The 26,389-nt window shown below is 32.6% G+C and overlaps 2 protein-coding genes across 4 annotated transcripts; one reads left to right on the top strand and one right to left on the bottom strand.

The window, feature by feature from the left end:
* Window positions 1-12,772: 12,772 nt before the first annotated feature.
* Window positions 12,773-17,273, top strand: LOC136997182 (uncharacterized). 3 transcript variants are annotated; one of them, XM_067347636.1, is made up of 4 exons: window positions 12,773-13,189; window positions 13,515-13,793; window positions 13,860-14,605; window positions 14,845-15,745. In XM_067347636.1, exons 1-3 carry the CDS (start codon window positions 12,773-12,775, stop codon window positions 13,965-13,967), a joined length of 804 nt encoding a protein of 267 aa, XP_067203737.1. In that variant the 3' UTR covers window positions 13,968-14,605; window positions 14,845-15,745. The 3 variants fall into 3 exon arrangements, with proteins under 3 accessions (XP_067203737.1, XP_067203736.1, XP_067203735.1); XM_067347635.1 differs by adding an exon at window positions 16,473-17,273 and having other exon boundaries at window positions 13,052-13,189; window positions 13,515-14,605; window positions 14,845-16,394; XM_067347634.1 differs by having other exon boundaries at window positions 13,052-13,189; window positions 13,515-14,605; window positions 14,845-17,273.
* A 5,479-nt stretch (window positions 17,274-22,752) lies between these two features.
* Window positions 22,753-25,386, bottom strand: LOC136997183 (uncharacterized). Its single transcript, XM_067347637.1, has 2 exons — window positions 23,390-25,386; window positions 22,753-23,024 (listed from the first exon to the last, which is right to left on the bottom strand). Exon 1 carries the CDS (start codon window positions 25,138-25,140, stop codon window positions 23,392-23,394), a length of 1,749 nt encoding a protein of 582 aa, XP_067203738.1. The 5' UTR covers window positions 25,141-25,386; the 3' UTR covers window positions 22,753-23,024; window positions 23,390-23,391.
* Window positions 25,387-26,389: the final 1,003 nt, after the last annotated feature.

Below are 26,389 nucleotides of genomic sequence, written 5' to 3' on the forward strand. Positions count from 1 at the left end.
AATTTAATTGAATATAAATTTGTACATCTATATGTACAAATGTATAATATGTACTATCTCCGAGTCGAAATTTTAAACCTTCTTTGATTCTTCAATTTCTCAATTAAAGATAGGTTTAAGAGGATGCTGGAGTGGAAGCCGAACTCCGACGCGAAAGTTCCATCATTTCGATGGTACTAAAAATGAAATGACATTATCGGCGTAGCCTACGGACCTATGCCGCGTAGGTCCGTGTGTACGCATTTGTTTGTAGTGGTAACTCACTACACTGACGTGTGGTCTGTGTACGTGTGATCGGATAGTTTGTAAACAAACGATGTTTGCGCTTGTTTCCTCGACTGAAATTTCGTCGCAAGGCTGCAATATAATGTCCGAGAAGACATAGGCGTATACATGATGTCAAATAAATATGAATTAAATATCACAAAATAATAAATTAAAAATATACATATAATACTATATATATCACTGAAGAAAAATGTCATATATTTTTCTTATTTTTATCCTTATGTAGTAAATACAAAATAGCTAATTAATCAATTAATTAATATATACATATACACATATATTGAATAAATAGTTATCTCTATTTTGTATTTTATATGATAATGACTAAAATAATGAGAGTATATATCATTTCGGTCATTATATAAAATATAAAATAAAGATAACTATATTCAATATGTATATGTATGTATTGAATAATTAACTAACTTATTTATTTATTTTGTATTAATTACATAAGAATAAAAATAGAGAAAGCATATAATATTTTTTTCCAATTAGATATATAGTATTATATATACATTTTTTAAATAAAATATTTTATCATATCTAATTTATATCTATTAGACACCTTGTATAAGTCTATTTCGTCTCGTATGTACATCATATAGCCATACAATAGAATTTCAATTGCGAGAAAAAAGGTGAAATAACTTTATAAATTATCCGATAAAACATTAAAAGACCACACTTGTAGTAAATAACAAACTTAGAAATACGTATTTCTTAAAATCTGCAAGCTCACGATAAATCGCCTCTGACAATATTTCTTACAATTTGCCAGCTCACGAATAAATCGTCTTTGGCTCTCTTTTTTCTAAACTGTCAGTAGACGTTAGATCGCCTCTGATTGTATTTATTAAAAATTGTCAGCTCACGATAGATCGCCTCTGACAATATTTCTTACAATTTGCCAGCTCACGAATAAATCGTCTTTGGCTCTGTTTTTTCTAAACTGTCAGTTGACGTTAGATCGCCTCTGATTGTATTTATTAAAAATTGTCAGCTGACGATAGATCGCCTCTGACAATATTTCTTACAATTTGTCAGCTTATGAATAAATTGTCTTTGGCTCTTTTTTTTCTAAACTGTCAGTTGACGTTAGATCGTCTCTGATTGTATTTATTAAAAATTGTCAGCTCACGGTAGGCCGCCTCTGACTTTTCTAACTCTACATCGCCAGCACACGTTAGATCGCCTCTGGCTATTCTATTTCTACATCGCCAGCACACGTTAGATCGCCTCTGGCTTGTCTTATTCTTTATTGTAAAATACTTTTATTACGTCATGTGTTTTATGTTGTATATACATATATACAGGGTGGGGCATTTTAATCTATGCACCCAAATTTCTCCGTAAGTAAGCCAAATACAGAAAAATGGTTCAGACAAAAGTTGTTCAGGACAATGGGGGTCACCTATTTGTGCTAGTAACTTTGACCTTGAAGTCATCATGGAAGACCGTATTCGTCGAGTTTGCGCAGCAATTCCCAGAGAAACTTTGCTAAGAACAGTGAAAAATTTCCAAAGGCGTTTAAATTTGTGCCTTGAAGCAGATGGAGGCAACTTTGAACATTTGCTTCGTGGTTAACAATTATACAATTGATTGATACAATAGTGAGAGGCAAGGGGACTCACGGTAATAAAGCACCCCAAAGGAAACAGAACTTACTACGTCCACGGGTGTTTATGATAATTCAAGTTCGAGTTAGTTTCACTAGGACCGAAAAATAAGATAGATATAACCATCTAGAACCTTTATGATTTATGACAACTCGACGCTGTCTTGTATTGCTTGAGTTAAATTCATTGAATTTGTTGAGTTTATTGAGCAAATTTTATTGTAATAGAAAAATGTCATTTATTATTATTATTAATTATATTATTATTATAAAATTATATTATATTTATATTATTATTATATTATATTATTATGTTATATTATATGTTATTATATTATATTATATTATTATTATATTAATTATATTATTATTAATTTATTAAAGAGGTATACCAACAAACATACCAACATTATTTGTTTCTTTCATAGACTGATTTGCAGTTGACATTTTTCTATAAAAATAAAATTTGCTCAATAAACTCAATAAATTCAATGAATTTAACTCAAGCAATACAAGACAGCGTCGAGTTGTCATGAATCATAAAGGTTCTAGATGGTTATGTCTATCTCATTTTTCGGTCCTAGTGAAACTAACTCGAACTTAAATTATCGTAAACACCCCACGTCGTTGTTTCTGGATAGCGCTAAAAGTAAGGTTAGCACATGTAAGTAACAGCTTCCGAGTGCTTGTGGAATATTTAACCTTGAATTGTCCTTCTCAAGGTCACACAAACAAACTTTAAAATATCATTTTTAACGTTAAATTTTCCGCTCTCTTCGAATCCGGTGTCAAAAATAGGGGTTTCCATTTAAAAAAATAACTCTGACCTTCAAGTGACTTTGAAAATTGACTTCAAGGTCAAAGTCACTAGCACAAATAGGTGACCCCCATTGTCCTGAACAACTTTTGTCTGAACCATTTTTCTGTATTTGGCTTATTTACGGAGAAATTTAGGTGCATAGATTAAAATGGCCCATCCTGTATATAAGTATATACATATTATGTATATTGTGCTCCATATTATCTATATTCATATCAAAATATTTATGTAAAAAATTAACACCATTTTGTATACTGTTTTTATAAAAAATGTATATGATATACTATATGCCACATTTTTTATTTCTAAAGCATAGATTATAATGATATTTTTAATTTCTTGTGTCTATCATTTGTAAAAAAATCTTGATGAAAGAAACAACATTAATTTTGCGATTTGCAATAATCTGTTTCAATATATGCTTCTTTTAAATACTTAAAATTAGTTTTATTTTATGTGCTTAACTTGGTATTTAAAATACATATCAAAATTGAAAATGTATTTCTATTACAGTAGAAAAGAAACATTGTCTTATAACAGAAATGGCAAAATATAATATTGCCTAAAGTACAGTCTAATAAAAGCTGTTAAAATTGAACATTATATTTAATAACATATACACTCACCCGCAAAAAAAAACGGGCCACCAAACTTTAGCACAATTTTTTAACATCTTTGAATAGCGATAACTCAGCAAAAAATCATCGTATTGGGATGAAAAAAATTGTAAATTAAAGCTTGAACATTCCTCAAAACATTTTGCATAACTCAATTTTGGTTTTTTTGGCTGTTAAAAGGAATGTTCAAGCTTTAATTTGCGATTTTTTTCATCCCAATACGATGATTTTTTGGCTGAGTATCGCTTTTCAAAGATGTTAAAAAATTGTGCTAAAGTTTGGTGGCCCGTTAATAACATATATTATAACTAAAGCTGGGATTATATGAAAATGAATATTTTATATTATTAATATGAATTCAAAACGGTTTGCATATCTACACAAATTACGTAAAAACAAAGCGTTAGAGCCTACTTTTATTTTGCATATTTTGCACATATGTATCTTTTTGAGCATATTTCTTGTAAAATTGCATATTTCCATTTTGTCAATTATGTTATTGGAATATATGTGTACGATCAAGATCGATACTTTCTGTCGTTGGATGATTCCACTCGTGCAGTGCGAGTACTAACATAAATCGCTGAAATACCTGTGAATCTAAAGCAGGCCATACATGATCGAACATACTCGGCAAGCATGTTGATGAAAATAGTTGACAGCTGGCTCGGCGGACATGCTCGACCCTCTCGAGTTCAACTGTTCGCCGGACGTGTCCTGACATGTTCGACCGTGTTTGGTCTGCCTAAAAGATACAGCTAGCCAGTTAAAGCTAACTAATTGCACTGATCGTTTTTGTTTCTCGTATTTTATTTTCAATAATGCCAAAGTCAAATTCACTTGTATCGCTGTGGATAAAAGATTACCCCGAACTCTATTTAGATAAAGGCAGTGTATTCTGCAAATATTGCAGTGAAACTGTAAGTAAGTTTTTTTTACGTTTTATTATTTTTTTGTCAATTTATTATTTATTTTAGGTATCATGCGATAAAAAATTTCAAATAACGCAGCATCTTGGCATTAGTTTGCATAAAAATAGTTCAATAAAATTTAAAAATTTAGTACAACTTATTGTACGATCAAACAAACTTATCTGTAAGTGAAGTTCGATCGTGATTATACGAAAAGCCTCGTTCGAAGAGATTACACATGTAGTTTCCTTTCTTTATACCAGTGCTCGGAATTAGTCTGAACATTTCAGCCGATTTCCGTGGTATACGCCTCCTTTCCTCTCCTTACCGCGCGCGCCGCAGCCGCTTGGGCCAGCGCCGCCGAGCGTTAGGAGCGACACTATCTGATTATGAGTGGGTTCTTCTCCCTATTTATTAAAATTTAAAAAAATGTATTAAAATTTATTAAAAATAAATTTTTTATTTTTAAATTTATTAAGTGGAAATATTTCAATAGATTTCCACGTCACCCATGAGATACTAATGCTGAAGCGTTTTTTTTAAAGTGGTTTCCCCCGTAGACCTATTCCACTAAAGATAAAAATAAATTCTTAATTTAAAAAAAAAAATATATAAAAGAGATTTTCTTAATTAGATTTTCTTGGCCTTTTATGAGAATGAACAATTGATGCACTAATGTAGATAGAAACCACTTTTTGAAAAACGTGTCAGTATTAGTACCTCATGGGTGACGTAGAAATTTATTGAAATATTTCCACTTAATAAATTTAAAAATAAAAATTTATTTTTAATAAATTTTAATAAATTTTTTTAAATTTTAATAAATAGGGAGAAGAACCTACTCACAGAACCTAATCAGATAGTGCCGCTCCTAACGCTCGGCGGCGCTGGCCCTAGCGGCTGCGGCGCGCGCGGTAAGGAGAGGAAAGGAGGCGTATACCACGGAAATCGGCTGAAATGTTCAGACTAATTCCGAGCACTGCTTTATACTAATTAACCACACATTTAGAGTGAGTGGAAGGAGAAAAAAGTGCGCCGGTGGCGGCGCCCCTGCTACGCCGTCCCGCGCGTCACGTGACATCGCGGTTTCATACTTTAGAGTTTGTAGCCTTAAAATTGCTTTTATAAAGAGGGATATGGGTAGAAAAAACAAAAAAACTTGTTTGGGAGGGAGGTGTAATCTCTTCAAACGAGGCTTTTCGTATAATCACGATCGAACTTCACTTACAGGTAAGTTCGTTTGATTGTACAATTATACTTCAAGCCAAGGGGGTAACCACTTAATGTAATCGTGGGACAGTGTCTCCGAAATCATTATGAAATCCTTACGAAATCCCAATGTAATCGTTTTGCAATCAGATGTAATCATGAAATCAGATGAAATCATGTGGAATCATTAGAAATCATAATGAAATCATATGTAATCAGCAGAAATCATTTTGAATTTTCGTGTAATCACTGAAAATCATGTGTAATCACCATGAAATCTGTAATGAAATCATGTGTGATCACCATGAAATCTGATGAAAGCATGTCTCGTATGCAGTGTGAGATCTCGAGAATAGCTATACTATATCTATAATTCAAAAGAGACAGAAGACAAAAGATCTCGGAAATAAAAGACAGATGATCTATCTGTGTTCCAACGCGAGCCGAGCGGCAAACGGGTGCCTTCCGTAGTATGCGTTTGCTAGCGCGCCAACGGCTAGCGCCGGTTCATCCCCACCACTTACTGGCAGTGTGTTGTTCTTTGTTCCGTCTGCAATTTGGCAGCTCTGCTCATAACCTGCATAAACAGCTAAGACGTACGCATTGAGAGTTGTTGGATTTATACTGGGTCCGATTTCCGACGTACGATGTCCGATATCCAATAGAAGAGATTATTTTATATAAAATAATCTTTCTTATTGGATATCGGACATCGTACGTCGAAAATCGGACCCAATGTGAATCCAGCAAGTGTTCGCAAATCAACACTGTCGGACCCTGGTATAGATAGATGTTTTTTAATCAGAATATGATGGAGGGCGAGGTGATAAACAAAAAAATTTATGTTAGTGTTGGAATTCAGACCGAGATTCAGGAAGAGGATCAAATTGCCATGGATGTAGTCGCAATGTGGCACATTATAGAGACGGGAATGGGACTGAAAGTTCCCGTATACTTAAAAAATATCATGCGTCTTGAAGGGTATGACACAACTGTAAGAATCTCTTATGATAATGTAGATAACGGCGGATCAATTAGTGTCTATTTTATGTATGAAGGCGCTAGCCTATGTTGTATATGCGCAAAGCGCTCCGGCGTCGCCGGGAGGGAACAGATTTTCAGAATGTTCGAGAAAGAACGAGAACGTTCTTTCGAAAAGGATATATAAGAGGGCCCGAACAGGCAACGAGGCTTTTTGGCTCTGAACAGTTAAGAGATAAAGTCAGTATATTTTTAAGTGTGTGTATCCAACGACGAGAGGGACTTCGTCAAAGGGACATCATTTTCATATCGCAAAGAGGGACTTTTGCAGAATTTTTATTAACAAGCAAAGAGGGACTTTTGCAAGTTAAAATTATTAGCCAAGAGGGACTTTGGCTTAATTTCAAATTGGTTACGTGTCGCCGGAAAGCACGGTTAAGATAAGTGAATTATTTGGACAATCATTTCGTTATATCACATTTTTATTTAATCTATTATTCGTTGTTAATAAATTACTGTTACGTTAATAAGTTCTATCTCTATCCTGACATAAACGGACCTTACAATTTCTCAGAAGCGGGATAGAATTCGCCGTGTGAGATTGAACATTAACGTAAATTTTTTTTTTTCTCTTTCTTTTTGAACATTAAGTATAAACCTTATTGTGTTAACGGTTTTTCTTTTCTTTTTCGTGTTTGCAACGGGCAAAATATTTTTCTTGATCACCTTCGATGAGTCGATGTGAAGACTGCGCATGTGCTATATGTTATATGTAATACGTTACATACTGTTTCAACGAATCTTTTGAACATTGACTTTTTAACAACTGTTTATCCCTGCGATTAACAGATTGCCTTATTGTTCTATTCTACTTTGACTTTTTCGGTATAAGCGTGAATAATTTTCATTATGAGTACTGTGAGTGCGCCTATTAAAGTCACATAAAATCATTATCGACTGTGATTATCGACCAGAATTATCGGCTGAGGTTATCGACTGCGATTATCGACTAGAACTATTGATTGATAATTGATCTATAAATTATTGATCGTGCATTATCGCAGAGTAGGCTTGAATTCGCGAGTGTTATAGACAGTAATCTGATAAATTACGGACAATGAACCGAGTACAATTAGACCAACTTACCCTAGACGGATTGCGGGAATTGGCGCGATCGCTAGCATTGGACGCAGTCGGAGTAAAAGCAGTATTGATAGACCGAATTACAATGCACTGTGAAAAAATTGGATGGCCTGATCGTATTGGCGTTAGACCACCAAGTGGATCAGATGGCGCGGTAACTCCTACGTTTACTGCGGATCCGTCTTCATTTCTCGATGGGAATCAATTAAATTCTGGAGGAGATGCGCGACTTGACCAACCGGGAAGTTCACGCGATAATGCGCCTCGCGATTCGGGATACCCGTTGGATTTGCAAGAAATAATTCGGCGTGCAATTCAAGCATACGAGGAATCTCGACACGCGCGTTCAGATTTGGATAATAATTTACCGCGGCATGCCTCAGGTATAAGCACGCGTGTTTCTCGTGAGACATCGTCAAACTCGTCATATGATTGGAAACAAGTAAAATTTTTAAAGAACACAATTCCACCGTTTTCTGGAAAAGATAACGAAAGTATTGAGAAATGGGTCGAACGTGTAACAGCTGTTGCAAGGATCTATAATATTCCGCATGAATCGTTGGTATTGGCGGCTGCGGGGCAACTCAAGGACAGAGCTTTGAATTGGTACCATAGGCAATCCATCGAATCTGTATCATCATGGAATGACTTTAGAGACCGAATTTGTCAATATTTCGATCGCAGAGAATCATATACGGTTACAATGGGCCGAATTAGCAGCCGAATATGGAGACCGAGCGTGGAACGATTTGTCGATTATGCTGAAAGCAAATTACAACTAATGCAATTACTGAATTTATCAGAAAGAGAGCAGATTGAATTGTTAGCTGACGGAATTCGAGATCCAATTTTACGACGTCAAGTACTTGGTACGTGGGTGAATACGGTACCTGAATTTATAGATCACGTAAGAATTATCACCGAGGATCGTGTGTTACAAAAACATTTTGCTGGGTACGGAGCAAGGGTATCAAACAATACAAAAGGCAATACTGACTCGAATATAAAAACATGTTTTACTTGCAAGAAGCCGGGTCATGATGCCAAGGACTGCCGTCATGGTAAACTGACTTGCTTTAAGTGTGGAGAACTTGGACATGTTAGTCCAAATTGCCCAAAGAAAACGGGAATTTCGGGAACAGCCCTCAACCATGTCGTGCAAGAAGATTCCACAACCGAAGAGCTTGATAAGGCAACAATCAATAAAATTACTCAATCCTCACTAATAAATAAAGATAATCCTTGTGTGGCGTTACGCAGTATTTCAAATGACAATATCTTTAATGCGCTAATTGATACAGGAAGTCCTGTGAACTTGATTAAAAAATCAATATTTGAGAATTTTTGTAATAATAATACTTTATTTAAGGTTAAAGAGAATCTACATCTAAGGGGGGTGAATGATTCGATAATTTCTGTTTGTGGAAAAGTTTTTACGCAGGTTTCTTTTATAAAATTACCAGGTCATTGGTTCGATATAATTTTATATGTGGTAGAGGATCGAACAATGATACATGATATATTAATTGGCCGAGAATTTCTTTCCAAATCGAATTTGAAATTGATATATGAAAAAGGAGTATATGAATTTGTATACTTAACAGAAACAAATGATCAGTTAGAATCAATTTTGTCAGTTAACGCAGTAGTTACTAAGGAACCGTTTGATGATATTTTTGAAAATTTAGATAAAGATTTACCTCTAAAAAATAAAAAAGAATTAATTAATCTCTTAAATGAAATAAGTGTGACGCAAGTAGAAGCGATTGATGATGATTACTACATTCGAGTACATTTAAAAGACAACTCAATATTTAGATACGCGCCTAGACGATTTTCATTTACTGAAAAAAGAGAAATTGAAGATATTACTGATGATTTGTTGAAAAGGGGCATTATACAACCTAGTATTTCACCCTATTGTTCGCGTATAGTTTTAGTAACTAAAAGAAATGGAGTCAAACGTATGTGCATTGATCTTCGTCCGCTTAATCAACGTATATATCCTCAAAAGTTTCCTTTTCCTTTGATAGATGATCAATTGGATCAACTCTATGGTAAAAAAGTATTTACGAAACTTGACTTGCGAGATGGTTTTCATCAGATTAAAATTAATTCAGAAGATACAAAATATTTTAGTTTTGCAACACACAGAGCTCAATACGAATATGTAAAAATGCCTTTCGGATATTCAGAGGCACCAGCTGAATTTCAAAAGAGACTTTTGTTTATACTAAGAAATTTATTGAAAGATAGTAAAATTTTGTTATATATAGATGATATTCTTATACCCACGATAACTATGGATGAAAATTTGCAAATTTTACGTGAGGTACTATTTTTATTGAAAAGTTATAAATTAGAATTAAATTTAGCAAAATGCTTATTTTTGAAAAAAGAAATTGAATTCCTTGGTTATGTTGTATCGGAAAAAGGTATTAGCATGAGCAATCGTCATGTACAAGCTATTTTGGATTATCCCCAACCAAATAATGTTAAACAGGTACAAGGATATTTAGGATTAACTAATTATTTTCGTAGATTTATTAAGGATTATGCACTTAAATCACGACCATTAGCAGTATTGACAAGAAAAAATGTAAAATTTAATTTCGATAAAAATTGTATTGTGTCTTTTGAAAATCTTAAAAAAGAATTAACATCTGCACCAGTACTCCATATTTATAATCCAGCGGCAGAAACGGAATTGCATACTGACGCCAGTTTACATGGTTTTGGGGCCATTCTACTACAAAAACAGAAAAATAATTTGTGGGCACCTATTGCGTATTTTAGTAAAGCTACCACTGAGGCTGAGAAAAAATTCCACAGTTACGAGCTCGAAACTTTAGCCATTGTCAAAGCTATTGAAAGATTCCATGTGTACGTGCAGGGAATCACTTTTCGCATTGTGACCGATTGTAATGCACTTGTACTCGCAATGAAGAAAATTAATATTAATCCAAAAATAGCCCGATGGTCATTGGCTCTACAAAATTATCGGTTTGAATTGATACATCGAACAGCTGATCGAATGACTCATGTTGATTGTCTAAGCAGAAATGTCATGGTAATAAATGCGATTACGTTAGAAGATGAGCTGATGTATAAACAGCTTACAGATCCTAAACTTAAAGAACTTGCCGATATTGTTGAACTAAAAGGGAGTAAACATTTTTCTTTGATTAACGGTCTGCTTTTTCGCTTGTATAAAGATAAAACTTTATTTGTCATACCAGATCATATGGTCAATAATGTGATACGCATTCATCACGATGATATAGGTCATGTTGGTATTGAAAAAACAATTTTTGGAATTCTGACTCATTATTGGTTCCCCTGTTTAAAATTGAGAGTTCGACAGTATATTGAAAATTGTATTAAATGTTTAACTTTTTCAGTTTCTGCAGGTAAAACGGAAGGAGAAATGCAATTAGTAGAAAGAGATCAATCTCCTTTACAAACATTGCACTTAGATCACTATGGTCCTTTAGAATTAACAATAGATAAATATAAATATATATTAGTAATAGTTGATGCTTTTTCTCGTTTTGTCTGGTTATTTCCTACTAAATCCACTGGCACATTAGAGGTAATAGAACATTTAAACTCATTGTTTTATTTGTTTGGCTTCCCGAAAAGACTAATTAGTGACCGGGGCACTGCTTTTTCTTCACATGTTTTCGCTCAATTTGTAAAAGAGAATGAAATTAATCATACAATGACCGCAGTAGCTTCACCTTGGGCAAATGGTATTGTTGAAAGGGTAAATCGGTTTTTGAGATCGACATTAGCTAAAACTACGGATGACGTGTTTAATTGGAAGAATGCATTAAGTAAAGTTCAATTTGTCATTAATAATACGCTTAATAAAGCTGTGGGGTCTACACCGAGCAAAATTCTTTTGGGATATGAACAAAATAATAAATCAGATAAAGATCTTCGCGATTTTCTCGACATATTATGTGGCATAGATCGCGATATCGATATAGAAAGATCTAATAATCAAGATATGGCGCGAACGGTTAATAAACAATTACAGGAGTATAACAAAAAGATATATGATGAACACCATAAAAAGTGTACTAAGTACGCTGTGAATGATTTGGTTCTGATAAAATCTTTACATTTTAAACCAGGAACGAATCAAAAATTAGTTCCAAAATTCAAAGGTCCTTATCGGATAAAAGCGGTTTTAAATAAAAATAGATATGTGGTTACAGACATTCCTGGGTATAACCTATCTTCCAAACCACTTAATACTATTCTATCCCCAGACAAATTAAAGCCTTGGATTCGCATAACAGATAGTAATAAGACAGACGCTAATATTGAGCCAGAAAATATAGAAAGCGATTTCTCTAATATAGAATCCGATTAATTGTTAAACTTATATAGATGATATAATTTAGAATAAGAGTTTGTTTTGTTTAAAATCAATTATGTTTTAGATTACGATAGAATATTTTCTTATTATTATAGAGTTTTTTTTAAAAAAAAAAAAAAAGAATTATTTTAGTGTGAACAGTTCGAGGACGAACTGCATGGTCAGAACGGCCGAATCTGTAAGAATCTCTTATGATAATGTAGATAACGGCGGATCAATTAGTGTCTATTTTATGTATGAAGGCGCTAGCCTATGTTGTATATGCGCAAAGCGCTCCGGCGTCGCCGGGAGGGAACAGATTTTCAGAATGTTCGAGAAAGAACGAGAACGTTCTTTCGAAAAGGATATATAAGAGGGCCCGAACAGGCAACGAGGCTTTTTGGCTCTGAACAGTTAAGAGATAAAGTCAGTATATTTTTAAGTGTGTGTATCCAACGACGAGAGGGACTTCGTCAAAGGGACATCATTTTCATATCGCAAAGAGGGACTTTTGCAGAATTTTTATTAACAAGCAAAGAGGGACTTTTGCAAGTTAAAATTATTAGCCAAGAGGGACTTTGGCTTAATTTCAAATTGGTTACGTGTCGCCGGAAAGCACGGTTAAGATAAGTGAATTATTTGGACAATCATTTCGTTATATCACATTTTTATTTAATCTATTATTCGTTGTTAATAAATTACTGTTACGTTAATAAGTTCTATCTCTATCCTGACATAAACGGACCTTACACAACCATCGCCATACAGAAGATATCGGCAGATAATATTGAAGAGCTGGAGCTCTTTGATAGAAAAGAAATGCACAAGTTCATAAAAAAGGGCGAGAAATACAGCGACTATTTCGACAAATATTATATTTGCCCTAGTGAGTTCCGCATTCCAATCGGACATAAGATACTACTCAGTGAAATACAGAAATTCGTTACTAACAAGCTCTCTTCGGATAAAATGTATTTCACGCCTGAGTTAAGACTTGAAAAATCTAACTGTCAACCCCAAAAATTAACAAAAAGCATGAATTTCACTATGAATCAAAAGCGAAAAAACTGTGCAAGTCAAACAGCAAGTAAACTTCAAAATGAAGACTTCTCGCCGAGTTCCTCGCAGCATACCAATAGTGGATCAAATCCAGACACTCTCGTTGACATTAATTTGAACGCTGAGCATGACAGTCTTTATGGCTTAGTAATGGCATGGTTGAAAAACCAAAATAAAGTAAGTATATAATTTAATTCAAATATGTATCTAATTTATGTAATAGGTATACATTACTGGTATAATACTTAATTAATTATTAAAATTACACAAATAAACGCAAATAAATGAACAACATAACAATTCAAAATTTAACTAATAAGATAATTAAGAATAACTTGATAACTACAAGGATAATTCAAATTTTCAACACGTATTGGTTAAAAACCTATTTTTAACTTAAATAAATAGGTATATTGAGATCTTTATTTTAATATTAACAAAGTAATGATAATCTCTAAATTAAAATGATGTTAAATTGCAATTTTCAAAAATTATTTACCAGGTAAATAAGCAAGTCGAGAAGCATGTTGTCGAGAACTTTTCGCCTGCTTCTGTGGAAATAAATATCATTGAAGAAAGAATAAATGATAGTTCGAAGAGCTCTAACTATGCTGCTAAGATCGAGGCTAATATTATTTGCCCCATATGTCAGAAAAAGACAAAAGCCCATAAACTCGAATATGGGAAACAAGGAAAAATGAGATGGGTAAAATCAAATTTTAAGAGGCACCTCAAATCTCATTTTTCCAATGCGGGCAGTCCTTGCGGGCGTGATACACGGGTATACAGCAATAACCATCCCGTTGGAAAAATAAAACAAGTGCCTCTTGAGAACTTCTTTTTGCAGTCCCCCTCAGAAAATCAGCTTGAGGACGATGAACCGACGAATGCTATGAATTCTGCAAAAAACGGCATCTCGGAGGACATCACTGAAACAGCGAGTTCGGGGGAATAACTTCCTGGAGTAGTCAAGGCGCATATTGCTCCAGGAAAACACCATCACCATCACGCGCCAATAGCTTTACAAACAAAACCTTGAACAAAATTATAAAACGTAAGGACAAAAGATCTCGAGTATACAAAAGACAGAGATTACGCTATAGATCCATTACAAAAAACCAAACTCGAATACCGCAATTTTTTAAAATTTTAAATGACATTGATCTAATTTTACAAAAAATATAGAGTTAAAGATGTGTTTAGAGAATGCTTTATTAATTAGAGAAGAAAATTCGGAAAAAAATGTTAGAAAAAATTATGGTGAGAAAAACACTTTTTTATTACAAATATTAATTAATTCTGCTGAAAAGAATATAAACGCGTCAAATCAAATGTCAAACCCTGGTTTTAGATACAGTGAAACCCTCAAGTTATTTTCTACATATATATTTATGCTTGGAGGAAGATTATTATACGAAACACTGTATAAAAATCTTCCATTACCTTCTCCTACGTCTATAAGCAGATACTTGCAAGAGAATGGGCAAAAAATAGTTGAGGGAGAATTACGTTGCGATTAACTGAAATCTTACCTACGTGAAAGAAACTTGCCTCCTACTATATGGATCTCGGAGGATGCTACAAGAATAACTGGTAAAATTCAATATGATTCTTCAACAAATCAGTTAATAGGATTAGTTTTACCACTTAATAAGGATGGAATGCCTATATCATATTCATTTCTGGCCAGATCAGCCAAGGAAATTGAACATCACTTTAGTAAAGAAAAGACTGCCTCATTAGTTTATGCCATTATGGCACAACCCATCGCAGAACATACTGGTCCATTTTGTCTGTCCTTATTTGGTACTGATAATAAGTTTACTTCGCAGGATGTCATCACACGCTGGAAATTCGTTCTTAAAGAACTAGCTAAATTTGGAATAACTGTACTCGGATTTTCGTCAGATGGAGATCCTCGTTTATTAAAAGCAACGCACGGAAATACATTTGGGAATTTCACAGGTGTGCAGTACTTCAATCTCGAATTTAACTTCAAATTGGCCGTGGTTCAATGCTATATACACTGACATTGGTTTTGTACAAGATACCATACACATAGCTACAAAATTTAGAAACAGGTTATTGAAACCCTCTATTCTACTACCGTTCGGGAACAAACTTATTTCTGTAAATCATTTAAAAATACTGATAAATATTGTGTCCAAGGATAAGCATTTGTTATCTTTATCCGATATTGAATCTAAAGACAAAATGAATTTTGAATCTGCTAACAAAATATCACAAGAATATGTTCGGAAATTACTACTTAATCATATCCCTGATTCTGAGGGTACCGTGCTATATTTAAAATTATTAAATTATATAATACTGTCATATACTGATCTCTATTTAACACCTTTAGAAAGGCTATCTAAATTATGGTACTGTGTGTTTATAATACGAATATGGCGCAACTGGATAAAAGGTAACCGAAAGTATACTTTAACAGACAACTTTTTAAGTTTAAATTGTTATGCCTGTATTGAAATCAATGCACATAGTATGATAAATATGATACAAAAGTTAAGAGATTGCAATATGTCACATTTGTTTATGCCGCCATTGTTTAGTAGTCAGCCTTGTGAGGCATTTTTTCGTCAAATTAGATCTATGTCCACTACTTACTCGACTATTGTAAATTGTAGTTTACTTGATGTCATACACAGAATTAAGAAGATACAATTACAAACCGATATCTTAGCCAGCAAATTAAATAAAAATATTAGTTTCCCGAGAATAGAATATAAAGTGAAAACAATACAGATTCAGCCCAATTTACCAACTAATGACGATATTTACGAAGCGATCGAAAAAGCTAGGAAAAAAGCTATCACTGATGCTCACAAGTTTGATCTAGAGCCGGGAGAACTAAATTGCAATTTACCTTTAATAGTTGATGCGAGAGTTGATGACTCTAAAGCCGACTTCTTTGATGGTGAAAACCGAGATGAAAACGATATTTTATATGACTATGTAGACGGCACTAGAGAAAATAGTACGATTACATCAGCTTCTATTCGAGCTTCTACTTCTAGAAGTATGGAGCAAGAAGATGACGAATTTCCAGCAGAAGATATCCTTGAAGATGTGTCCACTTTATCATGCATGTCTGACGGTTATCTTAATATGAAAAATTATGGCGAAACAACACTTGCACTAAGTAAAACAAGTCCATTTACCATTGTTGCAGATGCGCGTGGTAAAGAAATGGTTGTTAGAAAATCGTCTATTTGTTGGCTTCTCAATAAAAATTGTGGTCGTCTCAGTAGTGATCGTTTACAGCGTGTAATGGAAAAAGAATTTTCCTCCAAGCCAAAATCTACTTTAAGATCGAATCTATTAACACCATCTTGTAGAACTTGTGATGATGTAACTGTCGGTGAGTGGTGCCTGTTTCGACAGACCGAAAAAAATGTAATACTCTTGGGTTTGATTTTAAGTTTTTCTTACCTTCAAGGTAAAAGTGAAAAATCCAGAGAATTTTCCAAAGAATGTGCAATTATCAATTATGAGTCAAATCGTGAAGTAGGAGTGTTGTGTTCGTGGTATAGTTACGATACCGAAGGAAATGTTAAACCTATATTAATAGAGAGCCATGGATACATAAGTTTGAGAAATTATGTATGTACTATTACCAACGGATTTATAGAGAACAAATTAAAACTCCACGAAACTGTTTTAAAATATATCAAATCTTTCGTTGAGACTGAGCCAATAGCTAACCCTAATGATTATGTATTAGTTCCTTTCGAAACTAATAAGTCCTTTATTTATTACATAGGAGTTGTGATTTTCTCAAAGGAGAATGAATATAACATTAAATTTATGAAGAAGAAAGAAAATTATTTATTTTATTTTCCAAAGCGAGACGATATTTGTGTAGTTAAGTCTGTTAATATTGTACGTAAGTTATCTTCTCCTAATATTGATGCCAAAGGACTTTATTCATTTTCTCCACAGGAACTTGCAACTTATAAGTTAGGATAAGTTTCTAAATAATATTTATTTTTTTATTGTTGGAAAGTTATATATTATATAGCCGTTTTGTTTATATTTGGTTTATTTTTATGTAACGTAATAACGAGACAAGCTACATAAGTGCTCGTAGAACATAAAGTATTTTTATTTTTTGTTGTGAAGCAATAAAACATGTTTGTCATTATGTTTATGTTCTCTCATTTTTTATTTTATGGTACTTTTTATAACCTTTGATCATTCTTATTATTATACATAATGTAGTATTTGTTTGAAATTTATTTAAGCCCCACTTTAAACAATCTATAATTTGCAACCAAATTCAAGATAAAATTCTATTTATAATTTTATATGTCACATGTCCCAAATGTATATGTGTATCTTGATATGTATTGTGTGTGTGTGTGTGTGTGTGTGTGATTTACTTGTTCAAATGTTTTCTACACGACACGTAAAAATATAAATAGAATTCTGTTCCAAATTTGGTCGCAGATTATAGATCATCTAAAGTGAGCTTTAGACAATAAACATTGAATTTGAACTTTTTCTCATCTTGTTTTTTATTTTCTCAAAAAGTTTGCATCTTTTAATGAAAATGCAAATATCTATCATAGTTCATACCTGTAAGCGCGTATTATTCATTTCACAATAAGATTGCAGTCGAAATTGCAGTAGTTGCTGTTAGAACAATAGTGAGTTGAAACATTGATACACCTTTGCGCGCAAATTTGGAACAATAAACAGTAGATACAAATACAAAATTACTTTTTGTTAAACAAATTAGCAATTAATTATGGTGTTTCTAATCAAATAAAATTATTTTTAATTTGATGATTACATATGCAATCACGAGAAATCATTGTGTAATCAAATGAAATCATGTATTTTACCAAATGACTTCATATGTATAATGAAGAAAATTATTTGTAATGAGATAAAATCATTTGTAATCAGATGAAATCATTTGTAATCAGATGAAATCATTTGTAATCAGATAAAATCGTTTGTAATCAGATGAAATCGTATGAAATCAAATGAAATCATAAATCTGTGGGACAACATTTTAGCTAGTGGTTACCCCCTTGCTTCAAGCCTCGTTCTCGAGATTACACATGTAGTTGTTTAGAGATGGCAATTTTAAGGAACAGTATTGGCATAGCTCTACATATACATATACACACACATACATATATATACAGGATGTTCATTTGAAAACTTTCCAGCTGATTATCTCGAAAAGTATGAAAGATACAAAAAAAAGCTAAAACACGTGTTCCATGATTTCGAGGGGGAAAGAGAACGACATTATCAATTTTTTATTTGGAAGGCGTTTTCAACGTAATTTGAAGGTCAAATTTGTTTTTTTAAATGAAAACCTATATTTTTTATTACAGAATTTTATTCTACACAAAAAAACAAGTAACTTTTATAGGAAACATTTTTTTATTCGATCACTATTTTAGGAGATATTTAAGAAAATAGCAAGGCCTAGTTACTGCATAAAATTTTGTCATTTATTATAACAAATGTTCAAAATGTTCTCCGTTGTTTGCTAAACAATAATAAAGACGATTCTTAAATTCTGAACGAACATTTTGGAAGGTATCTGTTGGAATAGCTCTACATTCCTGTACAATACTTTGACGCAAATTGTTGATATTTATACGTATCTTTCGAAAACAAAGTTGATCAGATCGTTTATGTTGTGTTAAATCCCGTTCCTTTATGTCTTTCAATAGAACAGTGTACTATTCAGTCAAATGTGAGACTTGTACCAGAGATTATCTGAAGGAATATCATAATTAAACTTTATAAAATGGTGTATTCTTTAGAAGAACGAATTAAAATTATTTTTATTTATGGAGAAAAAGATCAGTGTGCTCGTAGAACTGCTGCTACATTCTTTGCGTCAAAGAATTGTACAAGGATGTAGAGCTATTCCAACAGATACCTTCCAAAATGTTCGTTCAGAATTTGAGAATCGTCTTTATTATTGTTTAGCAAACAACGGAGAACATTTTGAACATTTGTTATAATAAATGACAAAATTTTATGCAGTAACTAGGCCTTGCTATTTTCTTAAATATCTCCTAAAATAGTGATCGAATAAAAAAATGTTTCCTATAGAAGTTACTTGTTTTTTTGTGTAGAATAAAATTCTGCAATAAAAAATATAGGTTTTCATTTAAAAAAACAAATTTGACCTTCGATTTACGTTGAAAACGCCTTCCAAATAAAAAATTGATAATGCCGTTCTCTTTCCCCCTCGAAATCATGGAACACGTATTTTAGCTTTTTTTTTGTATCTTTCATACTTTTCGAGATAATCAGCTGGAAAGTTTTCAAATGAACATCCTGTATATATATTTCCACACGTCTCATTACATGTTTTGTTTTGCATGCGCTGACTAGCATACGTATTGATCGCCATGAAATCAACTAGAAAAAAATATGAGGATCTTGGACGAATTCAAAAATGGCGTCGTCGTAGGAAATTATTAAACAGCGATGTAATTGAAGTTTCCGACAATACCAAAGAGAAGTTATTAATACTAAGATTGCGGAAATTCAAGATGACCACAACGAGAGTGATAATGTATATATGTCTAACATCGCATGTAATGCTAACACCGTAGAAGAAGATGCAAACTCGAAATCTGACTATTCTGAACAAGAATCAGAATTGAGCGACAAAAATGATTAATATAATCACGACTTATATGTTGATCCTTCTAAAGACATTCCATTGAGAAAATTTCTTCATGGGCTCTTGACGAAAATATCACACATGCTGCGTTAACGAAATTGTTGAAAGGCCTCAGGTGCAACAGACATTCAAATCTCCTTAGTAACGCACAAACTTTATTAGACATGCCGACTATAAATAAAACGATCTTAACTGACAGCGGCTTCTTCTACTACTACGGGCTGCGTAAGACCTTAGGGGATTATTTAACACAAATGAAAGCCATGAATCAATAGATTGAAAATTCAATTCGAATAAATTTGAGCATCGATGGGTTACCAATTGCAAAGAGTTCAAAGAGTCACACGAGTAGAAAATGGTTACGGTTTGCCTGAATTTTATTCCGGGCGCTATCAGGTAATGTTCCAGCATGCCTTATTGTGGAAAGCCTGATCCGGCTCTGTCAACGCCGGATAATGGCTGCTCTATTAGCGCCAAATTCAGGCAATCCTAACAGTGCCCTGATCAGGTTTTCTCTAAAATTCTTTATCGAATGTGCGCATGACCATTTTATGAACCTAACCTAACCATTATATGATAGTTAAGCTAGTTGACATCAAGAGTTTAATAAACAGTTTAATTTACAGTTACGTTACAATATCGTGTAGTGCGTATCGTGTATATTGTGTTTGAAATAAAGTAATAATCATACAGAATGGATCATACAGAAAGAAATCGGAAATTAACACGAATGTTAAAAGATTTCGTGCAATTCGGAAACAAGGTACGTACATATACTATATTATTATTTGTAGATAAAGTTACTATTTTTTTATAAATGTTCTGAAGCTGTAAACTTGTTCTCAAATCTAGAAACATATATTCGAATATTTCGAATCCGTTTTATTGGATCTGAATGTAAATTATAATAGTTTAATTTGAGAAACAATTTTGAACAGTTTAGGTTAACCGCAAAGATTATTTAAAGGATTATTCATACAAAAAGTGATTTTAGATGAAAATTATTCAATATCAAAACCATCGACATCTACGGTTAGTAAAAAACGCTGTTTATCGATGGAAAATTTTGATACAAATAAAAGCTCTGATAAAAGTCGAGAAAACTGTCAGATGCCTTATATAAGTAGAAGTGCTAACGAAGAAAATATAGATAAAATTGACAGCAGCGTTGGGTAAGTTAATATATATATATATATATATATCTTTATTTTTAAGCTTTTTTCATTCAACGTGTGTTAAAGATGGCACTTATGTGTTATATCTTATAAAAGCTTGTTTTAATAGTGGTAGATAATCTTTTATATTATCATATTTATTGCTATAAAGGTAATTTTTAATAATCAAAAATATACTGTTAGACTGTGCTATGTAAAAGTTCTTCGTCCTGATTAGTCAAATTTTAATCTTTAATCTTCAATTTCAATTTTTATATTTAAAATTAACATATAATTAAAAGGCCCTATGAAAAAGGGTTTTTCAATTATATGTTAATTTAAAAAAAAATTAATTTTGGAAAAAAAGTTTATAAGTTAAAATTTAAAAATAACTAATTGAAGTTATAAATTAATATTTAAAATTTAACTAAATTGAATTAAAAGTTATTAACTTTTTAACTTTTTCTTCAACTTTTTATTTTTTGCTATATATTTTTTGCTATAAATTAGTTATTATCCAAACATGGACATTAGCAATGACAATAATGATGATGACATTAGCAACGACAATAATGATGATGACATTAACAATGATAATAATGACAATGATGAAGATGATGTTGAAATAAACTGCAGTGAACATGATCAGCATAGTGATGATGATCAGTATAGTGATGATGATCAGTATAGTAATGATAATCAGTATAGTGATGAAGATATTGAGGATTTTAATGAGATTGAAGCGCTTAGAGAATGGGCTATAAAATATAATATTAAGCACACACATTTAGATTCTCTACTGCAAATTCTTAGGAAAAAAATGCTACTAGAGTTGCCAAAATCATCCAAAACTTTTTTAAAAACAACATCTGCTGAATATGAAATAAAACAATTAAAAGTATTTTAAAAAGTCTCTAATGTTAAAACAATTAAAAAAAAAAAGGAGAATCCAAAGCCCGAAACGTGGATATTTTATTTCGTAAAAATTTTTTTATTTTTTAATTGTATATGTTTCGGTCAATATTATGATCATTCTCAGTACATATAATCTGAATAAATTAATTAAATTACATAATTGGAAAAACAATTGTTCAAATTTACGATCATTAATGTTTATGACTTATTTGCTGAAAAAATTGTAATTCTATAATTTTATTTTTGACGTCTGAAATTGTGAGAGTGGTTAGTTATTAAAACTGCAAGTATCTGTCAAGACTGTTAGTGGAAGACTGCTTTGTAACAGTTTTGGACGTCATAAAATAATAAAATTATAATTTTGTAGCTTATAAGTCGTAAACATTAATGATTGTAAATTTGAAAAGCTGTTTTTCCAATTATATATTTTAATCAATTTATTCAGATTATATGTACTGAGGATATAGTTATGTATTGACCGAAATAATAAAAAAATAAAAAAAAGACTTACGAAATAATATCCACGTTTCATGCTTTAAATTCCACATTCTTTTTTAATTGTTTTATTTATATTGAATTATTAAATTTGTGAGAGGCCTGGTTAATGATATATGTTATGTTAGTATTATCAAAAAGATGTCATTTTGTCATCAACGATGACTGATATATATTTATATATAAGTTTAATTCCAGATATTATAGTTGCTGAATACAAAAATAACCATTCGCAAGCTTCGCCAGTCATTGAGAAATGTATTTGCAAAAGCGTGGCCGCGGTAATTAATAGCGCAAAGATTGAGAGGGCCATCGGCTATTTAGAGCCAAAAAAGGCAGTACAACAAAAAACACGGAGGATACTTCATCAGATAAAGACAACTAGATGTCTTAGCAGGTTTTTATCATATTTTATTGTCCAAATTTTTATTTTATTTTTTATTATACTTAAATTTCGATAATTTTTTTTTCAGTTAGTAATTGTTGCTAAATTATTTTTATATTTTTATTTTGGATTATTTTTATATTTTTAAGGGGTTATAACACCTTTGCGTAAGAAATTTTTCCTCTTTTTCATTAATTTTTTTCACATCTAAGGAATAGAGTAATCAAAAAACAGATTTGAGGGTTGATTTTATTATAGTTTTTAGTTATAAAATATATTTTTTTAATTAAAAAATACTGAAAAGAATATCCTGTAGATGGCGTCAAAGATGACCCTTTGCGCTATGCCGGTCCAATCGGTGTGCAGGATTCCGGCTGACTGGTATGACATAGAACAAAAATTCAAAACATCTCATATTCTCTGATAAATTTGCCTTGGAAGTACGTAGGATTTTTGAAAAATATTAATTTTTGTGGAATTTACAGTAACTTGAAAAAAAGTATACAAATCTTCACTAAAAAATCGTTTATAAAATTGATTCCCAAAAAAAAACTAACAATCCTATTAAAAAACGGCTACGTACTTCCGTAAAAAATTTAATTTGGCGCAGGATAAGCTTTGTTTCAAGTTAATCCGATGTAAATTGTGGGAGTTACGCTGCACACCAATTTGAAAAATGGTGTTTTACAGAAATCGCATTTAAAGTTTTGTAACGAGAAAACTTGTAATTATTAGGAGCTCACCGTTAATCTGCAATGCCTGCACCATACAGTTGACCTTCTACATTTATATACTCGTCATCTGTGGCCTTCCGAGCTGATGTCTGCTGCCTACGAGCTTCTTGAGCTTCCTTGGTCATGGCGCGCTCAGCTGCGCGGATCCGGCGTTCGTCTGTTTCAACGCAGAAATTGTAGCAAGTACTGCCAATTATCAAATTTAAGACTTGCATAATTTCCATTATGCTGTGCAAACCATCGTTAAAATTGCAAACAGCAATATTTGCGGCAATATCAACGATTGCTTTGTTACTATGAACAATTTTCGGTGCTATTGCCCACAGCACAGAATTGAAGCTCTCGTTGCTGTTTTGGGTAAACCCGCCAACACAGCGGGATAGCAACTCGTCTCGACTTAGTTCTTCATAAATTGGTTGAACAGCCTTAAAAACTTCATTATTCAAAGCTGCTTTGTGTTGGTAGTGATGTAATTCGTTGTGCGCTTTCGCCTGCTGCCAAGAACACCAAGAGTTTTCTCCGACTGGGCAACGGTCGTGCTGCGGTTCGCTGTCCGTGGAAATCTTGTGGAATAAAGTCGCCCATATTTCTCGTCTCATATCTTCAATGGAATTAGGATTTCTGCGAATAGCTAGACCATAATATATTGTCAACTCGTCGATCAGTTTGCCTGTCAATTTGCCTCTGCCTCCAAGACCTCTTATATTTTTTTTCAAATTACGTAATCTCGTGCCCATACGTTTTTGAACGTGATCTATACATTCTTTTTTACAAACATTCAAATCATCATAAGGTTTCGAATCTAAAATGCCTTTGAATGTTTTGCTGTCCCCGTCACCGATGTAATGAGAATATTTTAAATTGTGCAATTTTTCGGACCGCTGAAACATTTCTATGACTGCGTCTACTTCCATCTTTCCCGACGAACCTTCGTGATTTCTTTCGCAGTTTGCTTCGTGATTTGCAGCCCATTCTTCATATTCGCTTGTATTTTGCTTTCCGTTCCACAAACTGCAGGCCTTACAGAATTTAGATTTCACTGCAATGTCGACGACTTTTCCCGTGCACCACCCTATTAGTGATACGACACCGAACAAAGACGAAAATCCCCTCTTTCTCCAGGTTCCGTCACCAGAAACTGTTATCCCGTCTATCTGTCCTCTTTCCAATGACATCTCTTTTTCTTTTGCAGCTGCTCGTTTTATTGAAGTTCCACACACAGCATTAGTGGCAACACGAATGTTTGAAATTATTTTGTCATAAAAAGACTGATACACTGGTATCGGCAAACACATAAATGCACAAAATTTTTTAATCCCATTAATTCCTATACCGAGTAATCTCATTGTAAATACCATTCGGCGATTTATGTCGTAAGCGTGATTGTTTATAAGTGGGCTAGAGTTAATATATTTTGGCACGCACTTTTCACAAATAACAGCAATTTTGAAATCTAGACCGCGACAACTGGATTCTTCAAACTTGATGTTCGAGCCACACGTTTTGCAAACAATTAATTGCGAAATGCTTGTAAAAACGGTAACAAAATTAATGAAACAATACCCAAAAGTTTTGTTCACGTGTATCTCGTAATCGTCCGTACTCGTTTTCAGTTTTTTCGCCGACGTGCTCACACTTTCAGTTTCGCCTTCTAAAGAATACCTATTTAAAGGTTGCCTTCTCTTTATTGAACTTCGACTTGCACGTGAAGTACTTGCTCTACTCCCTTTCTTATTTGCATATATTCTCTTTTTCGGCATTATTACAACAATGTTACGACGTTTCAATGCAATTCGAAAAGCCGAAGCCGGTGGTATAACAGAAACTGTTTGCAGTAAACAAACAATTCCGGCATGAAATAAAGTTTTTTGTTTAAATGATCGCAAGCGACATCTATAATACTATATTCAGGGCTGGGCAAACACATTTGAAATACAAAATACAAAATACTAACTATTTTAGTATTTATTGCAAAATATCTTTAATTTTTTTATTTAAAATACAAAATTTTTGTATTTTAAATCGAAAATTAAAAATTAAAAGTATTTTGTATTTTATAATTTAAATACCAAGATTGTGTTAGCATTGTACATTTTGTATTTCAAATATTTTATTGTATTTGAAATACAATTTGAAATACATTTTGCCCAGCCCTGATTATATTAAACTATACAAAACCCTCAACTACTCGACATTTGAAGTAGAAAGGCAGAATACTCGGAGAGCGCTCCGAGGCTCTCTCCGCGCGCTATGGCGCTGCGTACAAACATGACTATTTCGTACATGAAAGAGTTCCAGATCGAATAAAATTATATTCTGTACATTCCAATCATATCATTTAAGCCAAAAAAAAAATTTGAATTTTTTTGACCCTCAAAGGTGTTATAACCCCTTAATATAAAACTAGATATATTTAAAATTTTTTAAATATTTTTTAAATATACTTTTAATAAATATAAATACTTTTAATAAATTGGACAAAGCAATATGTTTAAAAAGTAAGAACTTTATATTTTTTTATTTAAATATTATGTTTTTTTTGTTAATTTTCTTTGGTTATTTTTGTTAACGTATATTGCCGCTTATATATTATACAGTTAATATATGTTATATATATTATATTTAATACATTTTTTTTATTATATGTGTGTCAATAATACTTGTTTGTGATTTTAAAACTTACACACATTTTATATATTATATAGATAAATAAATATATTATGTAAATAAAAAAAGTCTAAAAATCAATTCTTTAACCTTCTTCTCCTTTTCCTTCACAGGTCCTGATCAGGGCCTTAATAAATGCCTGATCAGGGCCATATAGAACGTATCGTTACATTTTGGATCAGGCGCCTTATCAGGCTGCCTTAATAGAGCCTGATGAGGCAATAAGGCAAAAGCTAACAGGCCCGTACTAGGGCCGTATTTCATTTTCTACTCGGGTTATTGTTCAACACAATAGGATTTCTAGTTTTAAGTTCGAGATCGTAATGTCATAACAGGTATAAT

Source organism: Linepithema humile, chromosome 1 (assembly GCF_040581485.1).
Source record: "Linepithema humile isolate Giens D197 chromosome 1, Lhum_UNIL_v1.0, whole genome shotgun sequence".
Classification (NCBI taxonomy): Eukaryota; Metazoa; Arthropoda; class Insecta; order Hymenoptera; family Formicidae; genus Linepithema; species Linepithema humile.

Bases quoted from the DNA above. Each gene is read 5' to 3' on its own strand.
- LOC136997182 (XM_067347634.1), top strand. From the start codon at position 15,227: ATGAATTTTGAATCTGCTAACAAAATATCACAAGAATATGTTCGGAAA.
- LOC136997183 (XM_067347637.1), bottom strand. From the start codon at position 25,140: ATGCCGAAAAAGAGAATATATGCAAATAAGAAAGGGAGTAGAGCAAGT.